General features: G+C 36.2%; 2 protein-coding genes across 2 annotated transcripts; one reads left to right on the forward strand and one right to left on the reverse strand.

Annotated features, from left to right (window-relative positions):
• Nucleotides 1-9280: 9280 nt before the first annotated feature.
• On the forward strand, nucleotides 9281-9877 carry LOC127082530 (secreted RxLR effector protein 161-like). The gene has a single exon (XM_051022770.1). The coding sequence runs from the start codon at nucleotides 9281-9283 to the stop codon at nucleotides 9875-9877; it is 597 nt and encodes a 198-aa protein (XP_050878727.1).
• Nucleotides 9878-10501: 624 nt separating this feature from the next.
• On the reverse strand, nucleotides 10502-17092 carry LOC127087257 (disease resistance protein RPV1). The gene is made up of 5 exons (XM_051028121.1): nucleotides 16350-17092; nucleotides 13249-14359; nucleotides 12778-13053; nucleotides 11470-12345; nucleotides 10502-11385 (listed from the first exon to the last, which is right to left on the reverse strand). The coding sequence occupies exons 1-5, from the start codon at nucleotides 16910-16912 to the stop codon at nucleotides 10846-10848; spliced, it is 3366 nt and encodes a 1121-aa protein (XP_050884078.1). The 5' UTR covers nucleotides 16913-17092; the 3' UTR covers nucleotides 10502-10845.
• Nucleotides 17093-20006: the final 2914 nt, after the last annotated feature.

Below are 20006 nucleotides of genomic sequence, written 5' to 3' on the forward strand. Positions count from 1 at the left end.
AGTATCAACGCAACCTCATACTCAACAATAACAAATAGCATATGTATATATCAAAACATGCTCAACACCAACAACACAACACAACGATTTACTCACTAATTCCTCACAATGGGAATTAGCTACAGCCCCAAAGGCTATGCCATGCATTCATTATGCAATGAGACTCTACACATGCGGTACCGACTCTTCTTGAACATATAGTCCAAGCTCACCGATCCCTCTGGATACGGCTACTGAGCTCACTAGTCCCACTCATTGAGATCTAATGACTCACTCACTAATTCCTCACCATGGGAATTAGCTACAGCCCCAAAGGCTAGACTATGCACGCTACTCATTTAGTATGCAAGCATCAACAACAATCCACAACTCACTAATTCCTCACAATGGGAATTAGCTACAGCCCCCAAAGGCTAGACTATGCATGCTAATCACCTAGCAATGCAACAACAACAACAACTCAAGAATAAACATATGACAGTCTATTCACAGATGCATACATAACTGATACATTTACAGTATAATGCATACCAACCAACACACATTGTCAATACATTTATCACAAAAGCATATCACAACATGCTATAAATCAAATACAGTATTAGCACACTCTACTAATAACTATACTACTCAAAACAACGGGAATTGATCCCCATTACATCATACCTCAGCTAAGTCTCACTACTCAGCCTAAACAGTCAAAAACTGCACGACAACAGCACAGGAAATCACAATCCTGCCCATACGCGTATCGCCTATGCCCATACGCGTATTGCCCAAATCCTGACCCAGCCATACGCGTATTGCCCAATTCCATACGCGTATGCTACGCGTATCACTTCCCCATACGCGTACCACCAGAGACCATTTTACGTTCAAAACTTCATCTTCCTCATCCATACGCGTATTGCCTAGCGCCATACGCGTACCAGCCATCCCATACGCGTATTGCCTAGTGCCATACGCGTATGACCAGAAACCAGCATTCTCAGATCTGCAATGGCTTTTCTGCTACGAGTTCTATTCGATCTACCCTTCCACAGTCCATATTTACACAGAAATCACTCATATCATCTGACCCGAATCATTCCCCATTCGATTTCACAACTCCTAACATTATCACATACAATTCTTACGAATTTCTTTCGATTATCACCCAATTTCGTTCATCAAGTAATTCCACAATTCATCATAATCATCCAATTCAAAGGTAAATTAAAGGTCTATCACTACCCATGACATATTATCATATAATACCCGTCAATCAACGATAAACCCCCCTTACCTGAGTTAATCCGGCAGCCTCTGAGCTCCAAGCTTCTCCTTCCTTCAACCTTCGTTCTCTGGTTCTCTTTTTGCCCTTTTCCACGTTCTGTCTCTTTTTCCTTTTCACGTGAAAACAATAACCTTTTTACCAAATGGGACCTTTTTACTGATTTTCCACTTTTATTCCAATTATAAAATAATAATCCAATAATAATAATCCCAATAATTATTATTCCAAAATAATAATATTAATCCAAACTTCCAATTATTCAATTAAATTAATAAATAAAATATTAATTTAAATTAAATAATTAGCTTATTTTAATTGGGGTGTTACAACTCTCCCCCACTAAAAGAGTTTTCGTCCTCGAAAACATACCTCAAGCGAACAACTCCGGATAAGACTCCTTCATCTGACTCTCAAGTTCCCAAGTCACATTGCCACCTGCTGGTCCTCCCCAAGCTACCTTCACCAAGGCAATCTCTTTACCCCGCAACTGCTTCAACTCTCGATCCTCGATCCTCATAGGTGATGTTTCAACAGTCAGGTTATCTCTCACCTGTACATCATCTACTTGGATAACATGCGACGGATCATGAATGTACCTCCTCAACTGAGACACATGAAAAACCTCATGCAAATTCGCAAGCGACGGCGGTAAAGCGATACGATAGGCTACCTCTCCTATCCTCTCCAAAATCTGATAAGGACCAATAAATCGAGGTGTCAACTTCTTCGATTTCAAAGCTCGACCAACACCAGTTATCGGAGTAACACGAAGAAACACATGATCTCCCTCTTGGAACTCAAGTGACTTCCTCCTCCTATCATGATAACTCTTCTGACGACTTTGAGCAATTCTCATCTTATCCTGAATCATCTTAATCTTTTCTGTAGTTTGCTGAACAATCTCCGGTCCAACCACAGCACTCTCACCGGACTCATACCAACATAAAGGCGTCCGACATCTCCTACCATACAAAGCTTCAAACGGTGCCATACCGATGCTCGAATGAAAACTATTGTTGTAGGTAAACTCAATCAACGGCAAATAACAATCCCAAGCACCTCCTTTTTCTAAAACACAAGCTCTCAAAAGATCCTCTAACGACTGAATCGTCCTCTCAGTCTGACCATCAGTTTGCGGATGATATGCAGAACTCAATCTCAGCTTAGTTCCCAAAGCCCTCTGCAAACCTTCCCAAAACTTCGATGTAAATCTAGGATCTCTGTCCGAAACAATACTAGACGGAATACCATGCAAACTCACAATCTTCTCAATATACAACTCAGCTAGTCTCTCCAACGGATAATCCATTCTGATCGGAATGAAATGAGCCGACTTCGTCAATCTATCAACAATCACCCAAATAGCCTCAAAATTCTTACTTGTTCTCGGCAAACCAGAAACAAAATCCATACTGATACTGTCCCACTTCCACTCAGGAATAGCCAACGGTTGCATTAGCCCAGACGGCTTCTGATGCTCAATCTTCGACTTCTGGCAAGTCAAACAGGAATACACAAAACTTGCAATTTCTCTTTTCATTCCCGGCCACCAAAATAACCTTTTCAAATCATGATACATCTTCGTAGCTCCAGGATGGATACTCAAGCCACTACGATGTCCTTCCTCCAGGATACTCTTCTTAAGCTCAGTAACATCCGGAATACACACCCGATCGCCAAATCTCAAAACACCATTCTCATCAACTCTGAATTTACCACCTTGACCTTGATTCACTAAAGTCAACTTATCAACCAAAAGCATATCGGATTTCTGACCCTCTCTGATCTCATCCAGAATACCACTTGTTAGCTTCAACATTCCCAATTTAACACTATTGTGAGTACTCTCACACACCAAGCTCAAGTCTCTAAACTGCTCAATTAAATCCAACTCTTTAACCATTAACATAGACATATGTAAGGATTTCCGACTCAACGCATCAGCCACTACATTTGCTTTACCCGGATGATAATTCAAACCAAAATCATAATCCTTCAGAAACTCTAACCATCTCCTCTGTCTCATATTCAGCTCTTTCTGATCAAACAAATACTTCAAACTTTTATGGTCACTGAAAACTTCAAATCTTGATCCATACAAATAATGCCTCCACAACTTCAAAACAAATACCACAGCTGCCAACTCTAAATCATGTGTCGGATAGTTCCTCTCATGAACCCTTAGTTGTCTCGAAGCATAAGCTATCACCTGCTTATTCTGCATCAACACACCACCTAAACCCAACAATGAAGCATCACAATAAACCTCAAATAATTCCGACGAACTCGGTAATATCAGAATAGGAGCAGTAGTTAACCTTCTCTTTAACTCTTGGAAACTTTCTTCACATTTTGAATCCCAAACAAACGCTTGCCCCTTTCTAGTCAACATCGTCAATGGTAACGCCAACTTAGAAAATCCCTCAATGAACTTCCTATAATAACCAGCCAAACCAAGGAAACTTCGAATTTCAGCAACAGACTTCGGAGCTTCCCACTTAGATACCGCTTCTATCTTAGAAGGATCAACAGCAACACCACCTCTTGAAATCACATGACCAAGAAAACTAACCTCTTCTAACCAAAATTCACACTTTGACAGTTTAGCAAATAACTGCTTTTCTCGCAGCACTCCTAAAACCACTCTCAAATGCTCAGCATGCTCTTCTTCAGATTTCGAATACACCAAAATGTCATCAATAAACACCACAACAAACTGATCCAGATACGGATGAAAAATCCTATTCATATACTCCATAAATACTCCAGGCGCATTAGTCACTCCAAAAGGCATTACAGAATACTCATAATGTCCATACCTTGTTCTGAAAGCAGTCTTCTGAATATCTTCAGTCTTCACACGTATCTGATGATACCCAGACCTCAAGTCTATCTTGCTGAACACACTTGCACCAACCAACTGATCCATCAAATCATCAATCCTCGGTAAAGGATACCGATTCTTGATCGTCACTTTATTCAGTTGTCTGTAATCCACACACAACCTCATAGTACCTTCTTTCTTCTTAACCAACAACACTGGTGCACCCCACGGTGACACACTCGGACGGATAAATTTCTTATCCAGCAAATCTTCCAACTGACTCTTCAATTCAGCTAGCTCAACAGCAGACATACGGTACGGAGCCATCGATATCGGTCTAGTACCAGGTACCAACTCAATCGAGAACTCAACTTCACGTTCTGGTGGCAATTCATTCACTTCTTCCGGAAACACATCAGGAAAATCACACACCACAGCCAGATCACAAATCACCAGTTTATCTTTAGCTTCCAAAGTCGCTAACAGCATAAACAACTCTGCTCCATCTGCTACTTCCTCATTCACCTGCCTCGCTGATAGAAACAAACTCTTTCCTTCCTCAATCTCGGGAAATATCACTGTCTTATCAAAACAGTTGATAGAAACTCGGTTACACACCAACCAGTTCATGCCCAGAATAACGTCAATCTGCACTAACGGGAGACACACAAGATCTATCCCAAAGGCTCTACCAAAAATACTCAAAGGACAATTCAAACAAACAGAAGTAGTAGTCACTGAACCCTTCGCAGGAGTATCAATCACCATACTACCCAACATCTCAGATATCTCTAACTTAAGTTTCACAGCACAATCCAAGGATATAAAAGAATGAGTAGCACCTGTGTCAATAATAGCTACAAGAGGAAAGCCATTAATATAACACGTACCTCGGATCAAACGATCATCTGCAGAAGTCTCAGAACCCGATAAAGCAAAAACCTTGCCTCCTGACTGATTCTCTTTCTTTGGCTTTGGACACTGTGGACTGATATGACCCAACTCTCCACAGTTGAAACAAGTCACAGTCTTCAACCGGCACTCTGCAGCCAAATGACCACCTTTTCCACACTTGAAACATTTCATCTCAGCACTGGTACACTCATGAACACGATGTCCAGCCCGACCACATCTGTAACACTTAACAGGAGCACTAGAATCTCCCCCACTAGGCCTCCTCATCCCACTCTGCTTCTGAAAACCTTTGCCAGCTGCATACGGTTTCCCACGATCAACCTGATTCTTACCCTTCCTATCAACCCTCTGCTGATAGCTCTCTGCTCTGGCTTTGGAATCCTGTTCAAAAATCCTGCAACAGTCAACCAAATCAGAAAACACCCTGATTCGCTGATATCCAATTGCCTGCTTGATCTCGGGACGCAACCCGTTCTCAAACTTTACACACTTCGAAAATTCTCCAGCAGCCTCACTATAAGGAGTATAGTACTTTGACAGCTCTGTGAACTTCGCAGCATACTCCGTAACAGACCTGTTACCCTGCTTCAATTCCAAGAATTCTATCTCTTTCTTTCCTCTGACATCCTCGGGAAAATACTTCCTCAGAAATCTCTCTCTGAACACAGCCCAAGAAATATCAGCATTTCCAGCAGTTTCCAACTCAGTGCGGGTAGCAACCCACCAATCATCAGCCTCCTCCGACAGCATATGTGTACCGAACCTGACCTTCTGGTTATCAGCACAATCAGTTACTCTGAAGATCCTCTCTATCTCCTTCAACCATTTCTGAGCACCATCTGGATCGTATGCTCCTTTGAACCTTGGAGGATTGTTCTTCTGGAACTCACTCAGTTGACGAGCAGCTCCCATTCCCACAACATTCGGATTTCCTCCAAGTACTCCAGCTAGCATACCCAGAGCCTCAGCAATCGCAGCATCATCTCTACCTCTTCCAGCCATCTCTATTCTGAAACCCAAACAACTAAACAATAAGTACTGATAGGGTTACACAACACCTATCCCGTACAGGGGAAACAGAATAACTACGACTCGACACGACCGACTATGCTCTGATACCACTAATGTAACACCCTTCTAAATACCCCAAAATATTTAATTAAAAATAATAACACATTAATCAGAGTAATTATGCCCCGAAGGGTGTCACACAATTATTTCACAACATTCATCAAAATAACCTGTCATGCTCATTTATTTAATCCAAATAGGGTTCTTTGCATAATTCGCAGCGGATACTAAAAATCAACATTTAAATCATGTACCACTTTACATGTAAAGTTGATCAACAACAAAATCAAACATATTCAAACATCCCATCCCGATGTTACATCTATCAGAGCATGACCCCTTAGGAGACTACTCTAGACTCCAAGCATTTACTTCTATTCACTCATAGCTGGTTACCTGAAAAATAGTGTAAGGGTGAGTTTCTCAATCAATATAACAAGCATTATACAACAACATGTAATGTTAAGTAAATAACGCCTCAAATCACCCTAACCAGACTACCCACTCCATAACGGCAGTATCAACGCAACCTCATACTCAACAATAACAAATAGCATATGTATATATCAAAACATGCTCAACACCAACAACACAACACAACGATTTACTCACTAATTCCTCACAATGGGAATTAGCTACAGCCCCAAAGGTTATGCCATGCATTCATTATGCAATGAGACTCTACACATGCGGTACCGACTCTTCTTGAACATATAGTCCAAGCTCACCGATCCCTCTGGATACGGCTACTGAGCTCACTAGTCCCACTCATTGAGATCTAATGACTCACTCACTAATTCCTCACCATGGGAATTAGCTACAGCCCCAAAGGCTAGACTATGCACGCTACTCATTTAGTATGCAAGCATCAACAACAATCCACAACTCACTAATTCCTCACAATGGGAATTAGCTACAGCCCCCAAAGGCTAGACTATGCATGCTAATCACCTAGCAATGCAACAACAACAACAACTCAAGAATAAACATATGACAGTCTATTCACAGATGCATACATAACTGATACATTTACAGTATAATGCATACCAACCAACACACATTGTCAATACATTTATCACAAAAGCATATCACAACATGCTATAAATCAAATACAGTATTAGCACACTCTACTAATAACTATACTACTCAAAACAACGGGAATTGATCCCCATTACATCATACCTCAGCTAAGTCTCACTACTCAGCCTAAACAGTCAAAAACTGCACGACAACAGCACAGGAAATCACAATCCTGCCCATACGCGTATCGCCTATGCCCATACGCGTATTGCCCAAATCCTGACCCAGCCATACGCGTATTGCCCAATTCCATACGCGTATGCTACGCGTATCACTTCCCCATACGCGTACCACCAGAGACCATTTTACGTTCAAAACTTCATCTTCCTCATCCATACGCGTATTGCCTAGCGCCATACGCGTACCAGCCATCCCATACGCGTATTGCCTAGTGCCATACGCGTATGACCAGAAACCAGCATTCTCAGATCTGCAATGGCTTTTCTGCTACGAGTTCTATTCGATCTACCCTTCCACAGTCCATATTTACACAGAAATCACTCATATCATCTGACCCGAATCATTCCCCATTCGATTTCACAACTCCTAACATTATCACATACAATTCTTACGAATTTCTTTCGATTATCACCCAATTTCGTTCATCAAGTAATTCCACAATTCATCATAATCATCCAATTCAAAGGTAAATTAAAGGTCTATCACTACCCATGACATATTATCATATAATACCCGTCAATCAACGATAAACCCCCCTTACCTGAGTTAATCCGGCAGCCTCTGAGCTCCAAGCTTCTCCTTCCTTCAACCTTCGTTCTCTGGTTCTCTTTTTGCCCTTTTCCACGTTCTGTCTCTTTTTCCTTTTCACGTGAAAACAATAACCTTTTTACCAAATGGGACCTTTTTACTGATTTTCCACTTTTATTCCAATTATAAAATAATAATCCAATAATAATAATCCCAATAATTATTATTCCAAAATAATAATATTAATCCAAACTTCCAATTATTCAATTAAATTAATAAATAAAATATTAATTTAAATTAAATAATTAGCTTATTTTAATTGGGGTGTTACAAATACACCTCTAGAGATTTTACACTGATGAATGTATAGAGCATGAGGTCATTGCACCTTATACACCTCAGCATAGTGGTATAGTTGTAAGGAAAAATAGAAGTATATTGAAACATGACTAAGATCATGTTGAAAGCTAAAGAAGTGCCAAAGAGATTTTGGGGTGAAGCAACTTAGACAATAATATACATTCTAAACATATGTCCAACAAAGAAGATAGTCGAGAAGACACCTTATGAGGCTTGGATAGGACATAAGCCAAATGCTAGTTATCTTAGAGTCCTTGGATCAATGTGCTTCAGACATGTACCTGGATAATAGAGGAAAAAACTAGATGATTGAAGTAAGGTTATGATGCTCATAGGTTATCATTTTACTAGTGCATAGAAACTATATTCACCAAATGATGATAAACTTGTGATCAATTGAGATGTTCTAGTGGATGAAAGGAAATGGTGGAATTGGAGCCAAGGGTTAGTTCAACAGGAGCAAGAAACAGTCACAGTTCTGCTTGATGAAGACCAACAGACTGAAGTCGCAATCAATTGAAACAAAGAACCGCCTGAGCAGATTGTTAGAAAATTGACTAGAGCAAGAACTGAGTCAACAAGGCTAGCTGGATATGAGAGATTTCCATATCAAGCAATCGATGCAGATGGTGACTTAATAAAAGAAGTGATGATGATGGGTGAATTAGAGAATGTATAGCTTAATGGAGACTTAATGGAGGAAGGATTTATATGGTTTGAAGCAAGCCCCAAGGGCTTGAAATAAGAGAATAGATGGCTTCCTAATCGAAGCAGGTTTCTCAAAATTTGTCTCAGAACATGAAGTGTATGTTAATAATGCAAGCAGGTTTAGTCGAGTCATCATATGCTTGTATGTGGATGATTTGCTGATTACAGGTGCAGAAGAGACGGAAATCAAAAGTGTCAAGTCGAAGTTGATGCAAGAGTTTGAAATGTCCGACCTAAGAAATTTGTCATATTTCTTAGGGATGGAGTTTAAAGACATAAGTGAATGAGTGTTTATGTACTAGACGAAGTATGCTTAAGACATCTTGAAGAGGTTCGAGATGAGTAGCCGTAAGGAAGCTCTTACATCATTGGAGACTGGAGAAAATTTGAGAAAGAAAACAAATGATGAGCTTGTAAGTGCAATACTATACAAGCAAATCATTGGATCCTTGAGATATCTTTTCATTACTAGGTCATACATTTGTCAAAGTGTCGGATTGTTGAGTAGGTCCACGGAGAAGCCTCAAGAATGTCATCTAACAGCAGTCAAGGGAATGATGAGCTACATCAAAGGTAAGATTGATCATGGTGTGCTGATGTCGAGGAAAAAGAAGACCAGCGTCGATGCAGAGGTATATTGCTACACTGATTCAGATTTCAGTGGAGATCAAGACATGAAAAAGAGTAATGTATGCTACATATTCATGATTGTAGGTGCCCCAATTTCATGGAGTTCAGGAAAGCAAGGCATTGTGGCTTTGTCATCTTGTGAAGCTAAATATGTGACTGCATCATATGCAACATGTCAAGTAGCATGGATAAAGATGTCGCTCGAAGATCTCAAGATAATGGAAACTGAGAAAAAAGAAGTTGTTTGTCGACAACAAGTCAGCTATCGACTTGGCGAATCATCTAGTGTGTCATGGTCGAAGTAAGCACAAAGAAAGGAGGTATCATTTTCTGAGGGATCGGGTTAATAAAGGAAAACTTGAACTTAAGCATTGCAAGATAAAATGGCAACTGGCTGACATACTCACCAAACCTCATAAGAAAGTCAGGTTCGATGAGTTGACAAGAAGCATTAGGATGAGAAGTCTCGAAAATATAAATTAGGTGGTGTGTTAGAAGTTGTAATTCGATGTTTTGAAGAAAAACTAATATTCAACTGTGTCGGAATAGCTAGTCGAAATAAAAGGAGTTGAATACAACATTTAGCTTGAGTTGTAAGTTTTGGACTTGAACCCTGATCGCCTATAAATAGACATGACATTGTATAGTTTTATACTTAACCGTTTTTAAAAGCTTAACAACTTTTCAAATATAATTTTTCTCTCTTCTCTCTTTTCTCTTTTCTTCTTCATTTTTTTTGAAATCCTAATTGTTGGATGATTTCCAATAAATATATATAGCATATCTACAAATATGTAGCAACTTCAGACTATTCTAGCTGTCTCTAATACATTGCCAATTATTTTTACTTGAACATTCTAAAAATATGCATCAATTTCAACACATTCACAATATTTGTCCAGTTCAAAATTAAGTGCATGAAAACCAAGTTCATTTTGAACAGTGTAATTATCAGTAGTAACAAAATGTGGCATGATAATTCTAATTAGTTACATAATCTATTCAGAACTTGAAGCATATAGACAACCTTGGATGATTAAAACTTTCCCCAGGTAACGAATTGTACCACTCACTAAAATGAACTCTTTAAATATTGTAAACATTTTCCCCCAGTAAATTATCTTTGCAGTTACTGCTTTAAACACTCATAGTTGAAGTTCATCATCATGAATCTGAAAGGGAGTTGCAATGTTTGAATTATGCCAGGTAAAGGTTTGCAGCCACCATAAGAATTGATTTTTACTCATTCGTTGTTTTACCATCTTTCATTGATTCATTCCACTCGATTCTTCTTCTTTCTGTTCTGATTGAAGTCATCAGCGGGCTGTCCTAGAGTAAGAAATCTCTTGATAGAGCATTCATTTTCATCATCACTACAAGCAATAACATTCAAATCTGGTAAATGATATAGATCCATACTTCTACCAATTGCTTTATCATATACAAGATAAACCGCTATCTTCTTCACAATGAAATTGTTGTCAAAAACAACAACGACCTCCACTTTGTTACCCGGTTCTAAACTTGATACTACTCTCTGGCTCTCTTCATCATTAAACGAGAGTAATGCCTCTCTCTTATAGAGCTGAATGGTGGCCTTTGTGTAATTGTTCACCAACACATTTTTAAGGCCATCTTCTGTTATGTTATCTAGAGTTGAAGTATAGACAATACACATCATTGTCTTCAAGTTACGCCCTTCCACTCGAGGGACTTTAAAAGTTACCGAAGATCCTTCAGAATTAAAGGTTAACCAATCTGGATAACTATCATTGGGGAACAAACAACCACCGCTCCCGTTGACATCCATATTCTGTAAAATAAAATATAGACTTAAAACTTAATGGACAAGTATATTATTAATATCATGAAAGGGGACAGAGAGAGTAAGCCAAACCTGTAAAATTTTCTCTTTGAGAATATTGGTGACTTGGCAATCCATTCCCATTTGAATTAAAAGTGACTTCAAGGAATGTTTTGATCCCAAAACCTGCACTTGACTGCTGCTTTGAATTAATGTAGAAGTAGGAATATCTGATACTCGTGATGTAGTTTGAATTAATGTAGAAGTAGGAATATTTGATACTCGTGATGTAGATGCAGTTGATTCGAATTCCTTAGAAACGGTGGCATATAAAGCATCCAAAATTATTTTCGCATCAAGAGAAAGTTGGTCTTCAGAGCTGCAATCCACCCAAAGACTTCGAAGCCTTGGAAGTTGGTTAGAAAAAGATGATAGTTGATGGGAACTACTACTTGGTACAACCAAAGAAACCAGGGATGACATGACAGTAGGTGTTTGAAATAGAGATATGACATCATTTGTTGGTGACATCCAAGACCAAATGATAGATGGAAACACATCACGTGAAAATCCTTGATAGCCGCACATAGAAATGTATCCAATGCTTTTGGACCTTACAACTGAAAACGGCACTCTTGTTATTGCAGTGTTATTTGCAAGCAAGGTAGTTAAAGATTCCATCTGTTCCAAATCCTGTTCAAACTTGTCAATCTTTCTGCAACCGGAAAGAATGAGAGTTTTCAACGATTTCAACTTATATATGCTTTTTGGGAGGCTACAAAGGCTAATACAGTCTTCCAAATTTATCAGAAGAATTTTATTTAGATGTCCGATGCTAGGAGAAACCTCAGACAGCATTGGGCAATCTTTGAGTATTAGCTTTTCAAGATTAGGCATGTATGAAAAGTCAGGGGTGTGTGTCAAACAATGTGAATGACTGAGATTGAGAATTTTCAGATCTCCCATCATCTGCAAGAAAATAAAAATTAAATTTTATAGAGAAACTTATGTAAGCAGTTAGAATATCCCACTAGCTTTGAGAGTGGAAAGTAAAATACTTACAATAGTGTGCAAAATTTTGAAACAAGAATAAATTTCTTTACATAATGTTGTAAAAAGTTTCATTCTCACAACCACTTTACTTGAAAGATGAGGTTTTGATTGAAGTGTAAATACATGATTGGATAATAGTGTAAAATAAGTTTGTAGAACAATATGCAATTTAAGAATTTTTAAATTTAGCTGAACTATTGTTTCATAACAAAAATTAATATGCATCACAGTTTGAATATTTGGAAAATTATTGCTACTTGCAAAATTTGAAAGACCGATCGAAGCAAAGACGAAAACAATGCCTAAAAGTAAAAATAACTCATGAATGCAACAACAATAAAACAATACCTGAACCTCTTTCCACAGAATGTTAACATTGCTGTTCTCTAACTCAATGGAAACTAATTCTCCTCGATAAAGGTTTGTAGGCATGTGCGTTAAAGGAAATTCATTCCATGACAGCCATCTTAGATCTCTTGAAAGATATTCAAAATCTCCATCAAGTTTCACTCCAGCAAGTTGAAGTAATCTGAGTCGTGTCATCTTCTTAAATGCATTAGTACTAAAACATTTTGCATTAGCTCTTTGCAGCTTCAGAGACAACCCCTTGATAGCTTTTGTTCCCTATTAATTAAAATCAATCATAACATAACAGATACTTTGCACATATACTACTATTTAAACCAATCATTTGTTACTAGCTAGAAGCCAAGAACCACCTAATGAATGTTAACAAATGACAGATTTTCTTTTGTTTTCCTTTCTCAAGCTTTAGATATTTTAATGAATAATTGAAAATTATGTATACGAAGTTCTTACAGATTGATTTGATAATACATCAAGCACGTCATCATGAAACCACAACCTGCAACGCGCCTCAGGCTCCTCTGGTGATTTCTCACGAATGATTTCTCTTCCCATATCTCGTAGCAAATCATGCATTCCAAGCTTGTTCTTATCATCAACAGTTACAAGACTTCGCTCAACAAGGATACTTATTCCAATTTCTGCAAAAAGTCTAGAACCATTTAATACAAGGATAACATCATTTCGGTCCATCCCAATAAAGAAACAAGCTATGTCAAGGAATATTTCTTTCTCGGTATAATCATTTAAACCATCATAGCTTATTTTTAGCTTCTTTTGTACTTGGTCGTTAGGAATTATTTTGAGTTTCTCCAATACAGAATGCCACTCAATTAGCCCTCTATCAAACAAATACGACCCAAGGACTTCTAGAGCCAACGGCAGTCCCCCAGAATACTCCACAACATTTCTGGAAATTTCAGCAAAATCTTTTGCAGGACTTGCTTGCTTGAATGCATGCCAACTAAATAGCTCAACTGATTCACTTTCATCCATATTCTTCATTTCATATACTTCGTTAACCCTATTGCAACGAAGTATATGTCTATCTCTTGTTGTGATAATTATTCTACTCCCCAAACCAAACCATTTATGACTTCCACACAAAGCATTGAGTTGGTCCAATGTATTAACATCATCAAGTACAATTAGTACTCTTCTATGGCAGAGTTTATCCTTTAATATGATTTTTCCGTTTTCAATGCTTTGTATTTTGGTTGTCATTTCTTTGAAGATATCAAAGAGAAGTTTTTCTTGTAAATTGACTTGGCTAGCATTTTCCTCCCAAACTTCTCGAATATTTGCAACGAAGCTTCTACCATCAAAATTGCGGCCAATTTTATTGTAAATAGCTTTGGCAATGGTTGTTTTACCAACTCCCCCCATACCCCACACCCCTAACAGGAGAACATCATTTGATTGTTGACTATCTTTTTCTAACACTTGAATCATATCTTGCACTCGAGATTCAACTCCCACCGGATTATTAGCGATAAATAAGTCTGTCTTGTCAAGCAAACGTGTAACATTTTCAACAATATCCTTGATAGCCTCACTTTCATTCCTTCATAAAAGAAACCAAAGACCATCTAGTTTTCATCAAAAGTTTGAATAAACTTTCCAGATATTTTCTTAAAAAATATTATTTAAAAAAGAGTCTACAAACTATGTTTATTGCATAACATTTTCAGACAGTCATATAGTAAGATTTCATGTCACTTTGTTACATTATGTTTTAAAATGTATGCATAATATTTTTTCATATAGTATGGTTGATGTAACATAAACCACACCCATTTAATCCAATTAATACTATCACCACCATAAATTTAAAATTTTCAACTTTCATTGATATCGCTATCGTGACTCTCTTCTTGAAATCACCACCATTCTCCCTGTTCCTCGTTATTCGACACGAAATTGTCATACACAGATAGAAGACATGCAACACATGCAGAAAGTTATGATGCATTGCAGAAGTATACAGAAAGTTTTGATGTATGATGTACTGAGTTATAGAGTATGAGTCTCTTTAAAATAAACAACTCTAGAGTGCAGGGAATAATGCCAATAAACCATCATTTTGAGTGTTGAAATTGTAAGTATTTGGCAATATAGAACGCCAAATTTATAAAATATCAAGTTGCATTCTAAATTGTCTAATGCAGCCAAAATACTCTACAAGAGGTGTCAATGTCTCACGTTAAGTGACGACGTGGCTTGTCCAAGTTGATGTCAGGTTCATGTTACAAATAACCCTAAACACAAGTTTCATACTTATTAAAAACTTCATTTTTGTAATATGATTCTAACGACAGTAGTCTAATAACCATAAAAATTTAACTTTTTTAAGTCTCGTCTCGGGGTAGACAGAGGCACAATAAGACCGACTCAATAATAGTCGCTCAATACACCCAAATTTCTCCGTTAACTCACGAAAAGATGAACAAATATCTATGAAACTTCGACACGCCATTCACACAGCATGTCGCCGTGGCGGACACCGACACTCGTAAGACACGTATCGTTTTTGAAGTGTCTAACAGAAAAAAAAATATTTAATTACTGCGGACACCTTATTTCAAATAAAGGACACAGTACAATTAAGAAAATTCCAGAATTTTTTTTTAAAAAATAAGTCTTAATCAAATTTTTTTCAAAATTTAAAAAACTAATAGGTTTTTTAACTTTCATATTCAACTTATTCATTATAAAAACAACACAATTAAAATTCCTTATTTTTTTTATATTTCACTGTTTTTGTTTCCACAAAATTATTTTATCTTCTCCGATTATTTTACATTTTTGCACACCATTGCTTCAATTTTCACAAAGTATTTATGAATATCAATTATCATGTTTGAAATTTGTTTGAAAATGTTGAAAGAATTTTTGATTGTTTTATCTTAAACTCTTTACAAATTTTGTCCATAAATTACATTATTACATTAATATATAAAATATATATAATCGTGTCTGTGTCCTATGATTTTTACATTAGCAGGGTCGTCTTGTCTGTATCCGGACTTCATAGACAAATACTCTCGAGCATCGACTAGAGCCCTCACTTAAACACTAACTTGAGTGTTGGAGGCTAATCTTTTTATATAAGCGTGATTCAAACTCATGCCCCCTCATATCCCCGGTATTTGTCATCTCTATCAAACACTAACTTGAGTGTTTAACCCCGCATATTAAAGGGATCTGGTTGGCCCGTCCACAATTATTAACGGGTCTAATACAGTGATCCAAGTCTGGCCCGCGTTGGTCCACGTGCAACCCGCGAGCAGTAACAAGTTAATTTTAAAAATAATTTTTAAACGGGTTATGAACAAATCCGCAAATAAAACCAGCATAACCCACAGTCTAAACGTCAAAGACGGGTAAAGTTAAAATAGGCTAAAAAGCGAACCAAAACCCGTGCGGGCAACAGGTTAAACAGGGCTAGTTCGCGTCGAGGACCTCAGTCCATATAACCAGCTCTACTGATCATACCGACCTCAACCGTCGAAATGGAAAAGTTATCGAAATGGATTGTGAAACTTTAAAATTACCTGTAATTTAGTACTACGAAGCCAGCAAGGCTAGCAACCTGACGAAGCTGGTTTTGAAAAAGCTGATATTTAAAAAGCGAGTATCCACAATCTATTCCTAAATTCAAATTTACAAAATTATCTTCATTCTCCTCGTTTGAAATCTTATCCAAAAGATTACGAAACACTTTTCCAAATTCACCAGTTTGATGACGTACTTCAGAAGGATCTACACCGTAGAACACCGGCAGAACAATTTGGCCTGTGGTTCTGTGACACTCCATTATTTTCACCAATTCTTTGAGACACCATTGCGATCCGGCGTAATTGACTGATAAAACGATAACAGAAATTTGAGAACCTTCAATTGCTTGAATTAGGGATGATGAAATGTTATCTCCCCTTGGAAGCCCATGATCGTCTTTAAAGACGTCGATTCCGGCGTTTCGAAGAGAAGCGTAGAGATGTGAAGTGAAGGAAGAACGAGTGTCTTGGCCTCTGAAGCTTAGGAAGACTTCGTGGAACATTGTTGGATCGTGAAAAAAATTGTGAAGTTTGGGGACGTCCGGGAAGAAGGAAGACATGGAATCAGAAAATTAGTAGGAAGGTTGTGAAGTGAAGTGAAGAGTAGAGAAGTGTGCGAATTCAACAAATAAATAAATCAAGGAAGCAGGAGATGGAGTCAACTTAAACTCTTCTGTTTATATTTCAGTCTAGACTGGCGCTCCACTTGTTGAAAATATGAACACTTTTTTTTTTTGTATTGATGGAAGAAAAGATAATTTAATGATAAAGAATATTCCCTCGATTAGCACTCCCTCCGCCATACAATAATGAGTGGCCTAATCCATTAATTTACACCCATTAAAATGAATTCTTATTAAAACATCTTGAACTAAATTGTTTTAGCTCATAAGAAAATGGATTTTTTCTTTATATTTTTTAAAATGGATTTTACAAAAATGTTTTTTAAAATATTATAAGTTTTTTTTAATTTACTTCTATAAATTAAAAAATTAATTTTGATATACTATGAAATAAACCTATATTATTGAAGATCAAACTATACTTAAAATCACAGTTTTTTCAAAAAAATCTATTTCAAAAATGATTTTTATGAAAAGCTATTTGAAATAGCTTTAAAATTAAGTGATTTTAAAAAATTTGATATCCAATTTTTTTTCTCGATAAAATGATGAAATATCTAAAATAACATTTAAGAATAACTATTCAAACCAAATTCTCATTTGAAACTTTTATTAAAAATTTATTTATAAATTTTTTTACATCAAAATATGTTACATTATAAAAATTATTTTTAAAAAAAAAACAAAACAAAATATGTACGATTAAAATGAATTCTTATTAAAGCATCTCTTATTAAATACTACTTCCTTTTCTTATTATAAATCGCTGCGTAAAAATAATTTTTAGGACATTATAAGTTATTTTAAAATATCAATGAATCATTAATATTATTTTTTTATTATATTATTGAGTATTTATTTTTTATTTTTTTAATTATCTTAATTTATCTTTTTAATATAATTAATGAAGGACAATTTTGTAAAATCTTTTATAATTTCTCTTTTTCGTACCACAATTATTATATTTTCTAATACATGTGAAAAATCAAAAACCATTTATAATAAAAAACGGATGGAGTAGTGTTGAAGATGATGAAAATAATATTAATTAAATTATAAAATTTAAAAAATTATATAAAAAGTTAAAATGAATTATTAATTTTGAATATTTTTTATTTTAAATACACTATTATAATTTATTTATTTTTAAATTATTGAACAATTAATATTTTATATTTAAAAATATATTTTGATTGATATAATAGAATCAAATCAAATGGTATAAATTTACATTTTATTGTTTGAATTAATTTAAAATGGACCGAATTGAGCGGAGATAGTATACATTTTATTTTATTCCATTATTTTTTTTATATTTTTGATTTTAAAAAAAATATTCTATTCCTTCTTGAAATACCTAAATATATTTTAAATATAGACTAAACTTATTTAAGATTAGTAGCTTTTTAAGATTAGACATGTGTGAAAAGTGAAGGGTGTGTGTCAAATAATGTGAATGATTGAGATTGAGAATTTTGAGATCTCCATTATTTGCAAGAAAATAAAAATTAAATTTTATAAAGAAAATTATGTAATCAATTAGAATATCCTACTATTTTATATAAAAAAGTCAGAACGTGTCATAAAGACTTTCTACTTCTGGAACGTATGCAAAATACTCAGAATGATTCATGAACACAAAGTAAGTTTATGAAGGAAACTTATGGTTATCTATAACAGACAAGAGTTTTAGCACATGTCTCATTGGGTGTGTCAATTTGTTTATGTTGAAATTTCGTAAACAGTCATTGATCTCTTACTTAAAGGTTACTTGCAAGATCAACTAGAGAATCCTAGGACATAGTGCTAAAAAGTTATACTTTTATAGTGTTGGTTCAAGAAAGACTACTTTCGACTTGGTCGAAATTGTTGTAGAAAGATGTAAAAAGAGTGACTTCGATAGTAAATAAAAAAACAAAGAAGATTGTATGAACAAAAATAAAGTGATAATGCAAGCAAGATAAAGACGAAGACAATTGGGCATAAATAGTAAAGGAATTTAAAGACTTTGCATTAAATTAAAGATGGTGTTTCAAAATTCACACATTATCTCAATCAAACTCGTTTCTCTAACGTTGGTATTTTGAGTATATGTGAGATTCTGTGATGAAAACAAATGAACACCCCGAATTCTAACACTAGAAACTTTATTTATACTAACATGAAATAATTGCTTCCTAATGGTCCATTCTTCAGCTTTAGTCACGTAGACTTCTGCATGCATTTCGCTCATGCTTTCTCTTTATGTGTCTTCAGGATAAAACTAAGAAGTAGTTACTGATTTTTGAATATAACGCTTTTGCGCACTCAGATAACCGTCACTTCGACGCGCTTGCCACTGTCGAAGTGTTATTGTCGAAAATATCGTCCAAACGCATTCCAAAATATACTAAGTCCCATTTTTCTCTATTTGAGACTTCTACGATGTATACGCCATCAAATGTTTCACTGCCTTTGACTTATGTTCATGCTGAGATTTTCCCTTTTTTTGAAAATCTTAGCTAACAAATTGTCCCATAAAAAGGCCTCTTTCGACGACAAAGAGATAAGGGCGTTTTTTTCTTTCTCAACGCATTATTCAGCTAGTGGGCTGACGTCATGGGCATCATGACGTTTCCATCATTAGTCACCTCGAAAACGTGTTTTTCCCACTAAACCATAACTTATATCATCGTGGATACACCTTCGTAGGATGGTGTAGCTAAGTGTATCGAATCATTTCGATCCCTCCTCCCAGGAGATGACATGTTCCAACCCACTTCGTCCCATTTGTCAAACATAAGAACTGAATGGTTTTTCTCATTCACTATAAATACTTTTTCTTTTGTTTTTCTTCTCTTTTCTTCCATTGTTTCCAGAACCCTTCATTTGTAAATTTTCTCTCAAGTTACTAGAAAAAACTCCCAAACTCAATACAATGGCTTACAAGATAAAGACTAGAAAAGCTGCCAAAGAGTTTCTCCCACTAGCTCACATGCTTCCTTCTGCAAATGTTGTTGGAAATCAAGAATACATTCCGGAACCACCCCAT

The sequence above is a fragment of the Lathyrus oleraceus genome, chromosome 5, assembly GCF_024323335.1.
Source record: "Lathyrus oleraceus cultivar Zhongwan6 chromosome 5, CAAS_Psat_ZW6_1.0, whole genome shotgun sequence".
Taxonomy (NCBI): Eukaryota; Viridiplantae; Streptophyta; class Magnoliopsida; order Fabales; family Fabaceae; genus Lathyrus; species Lathyrus oleraceus.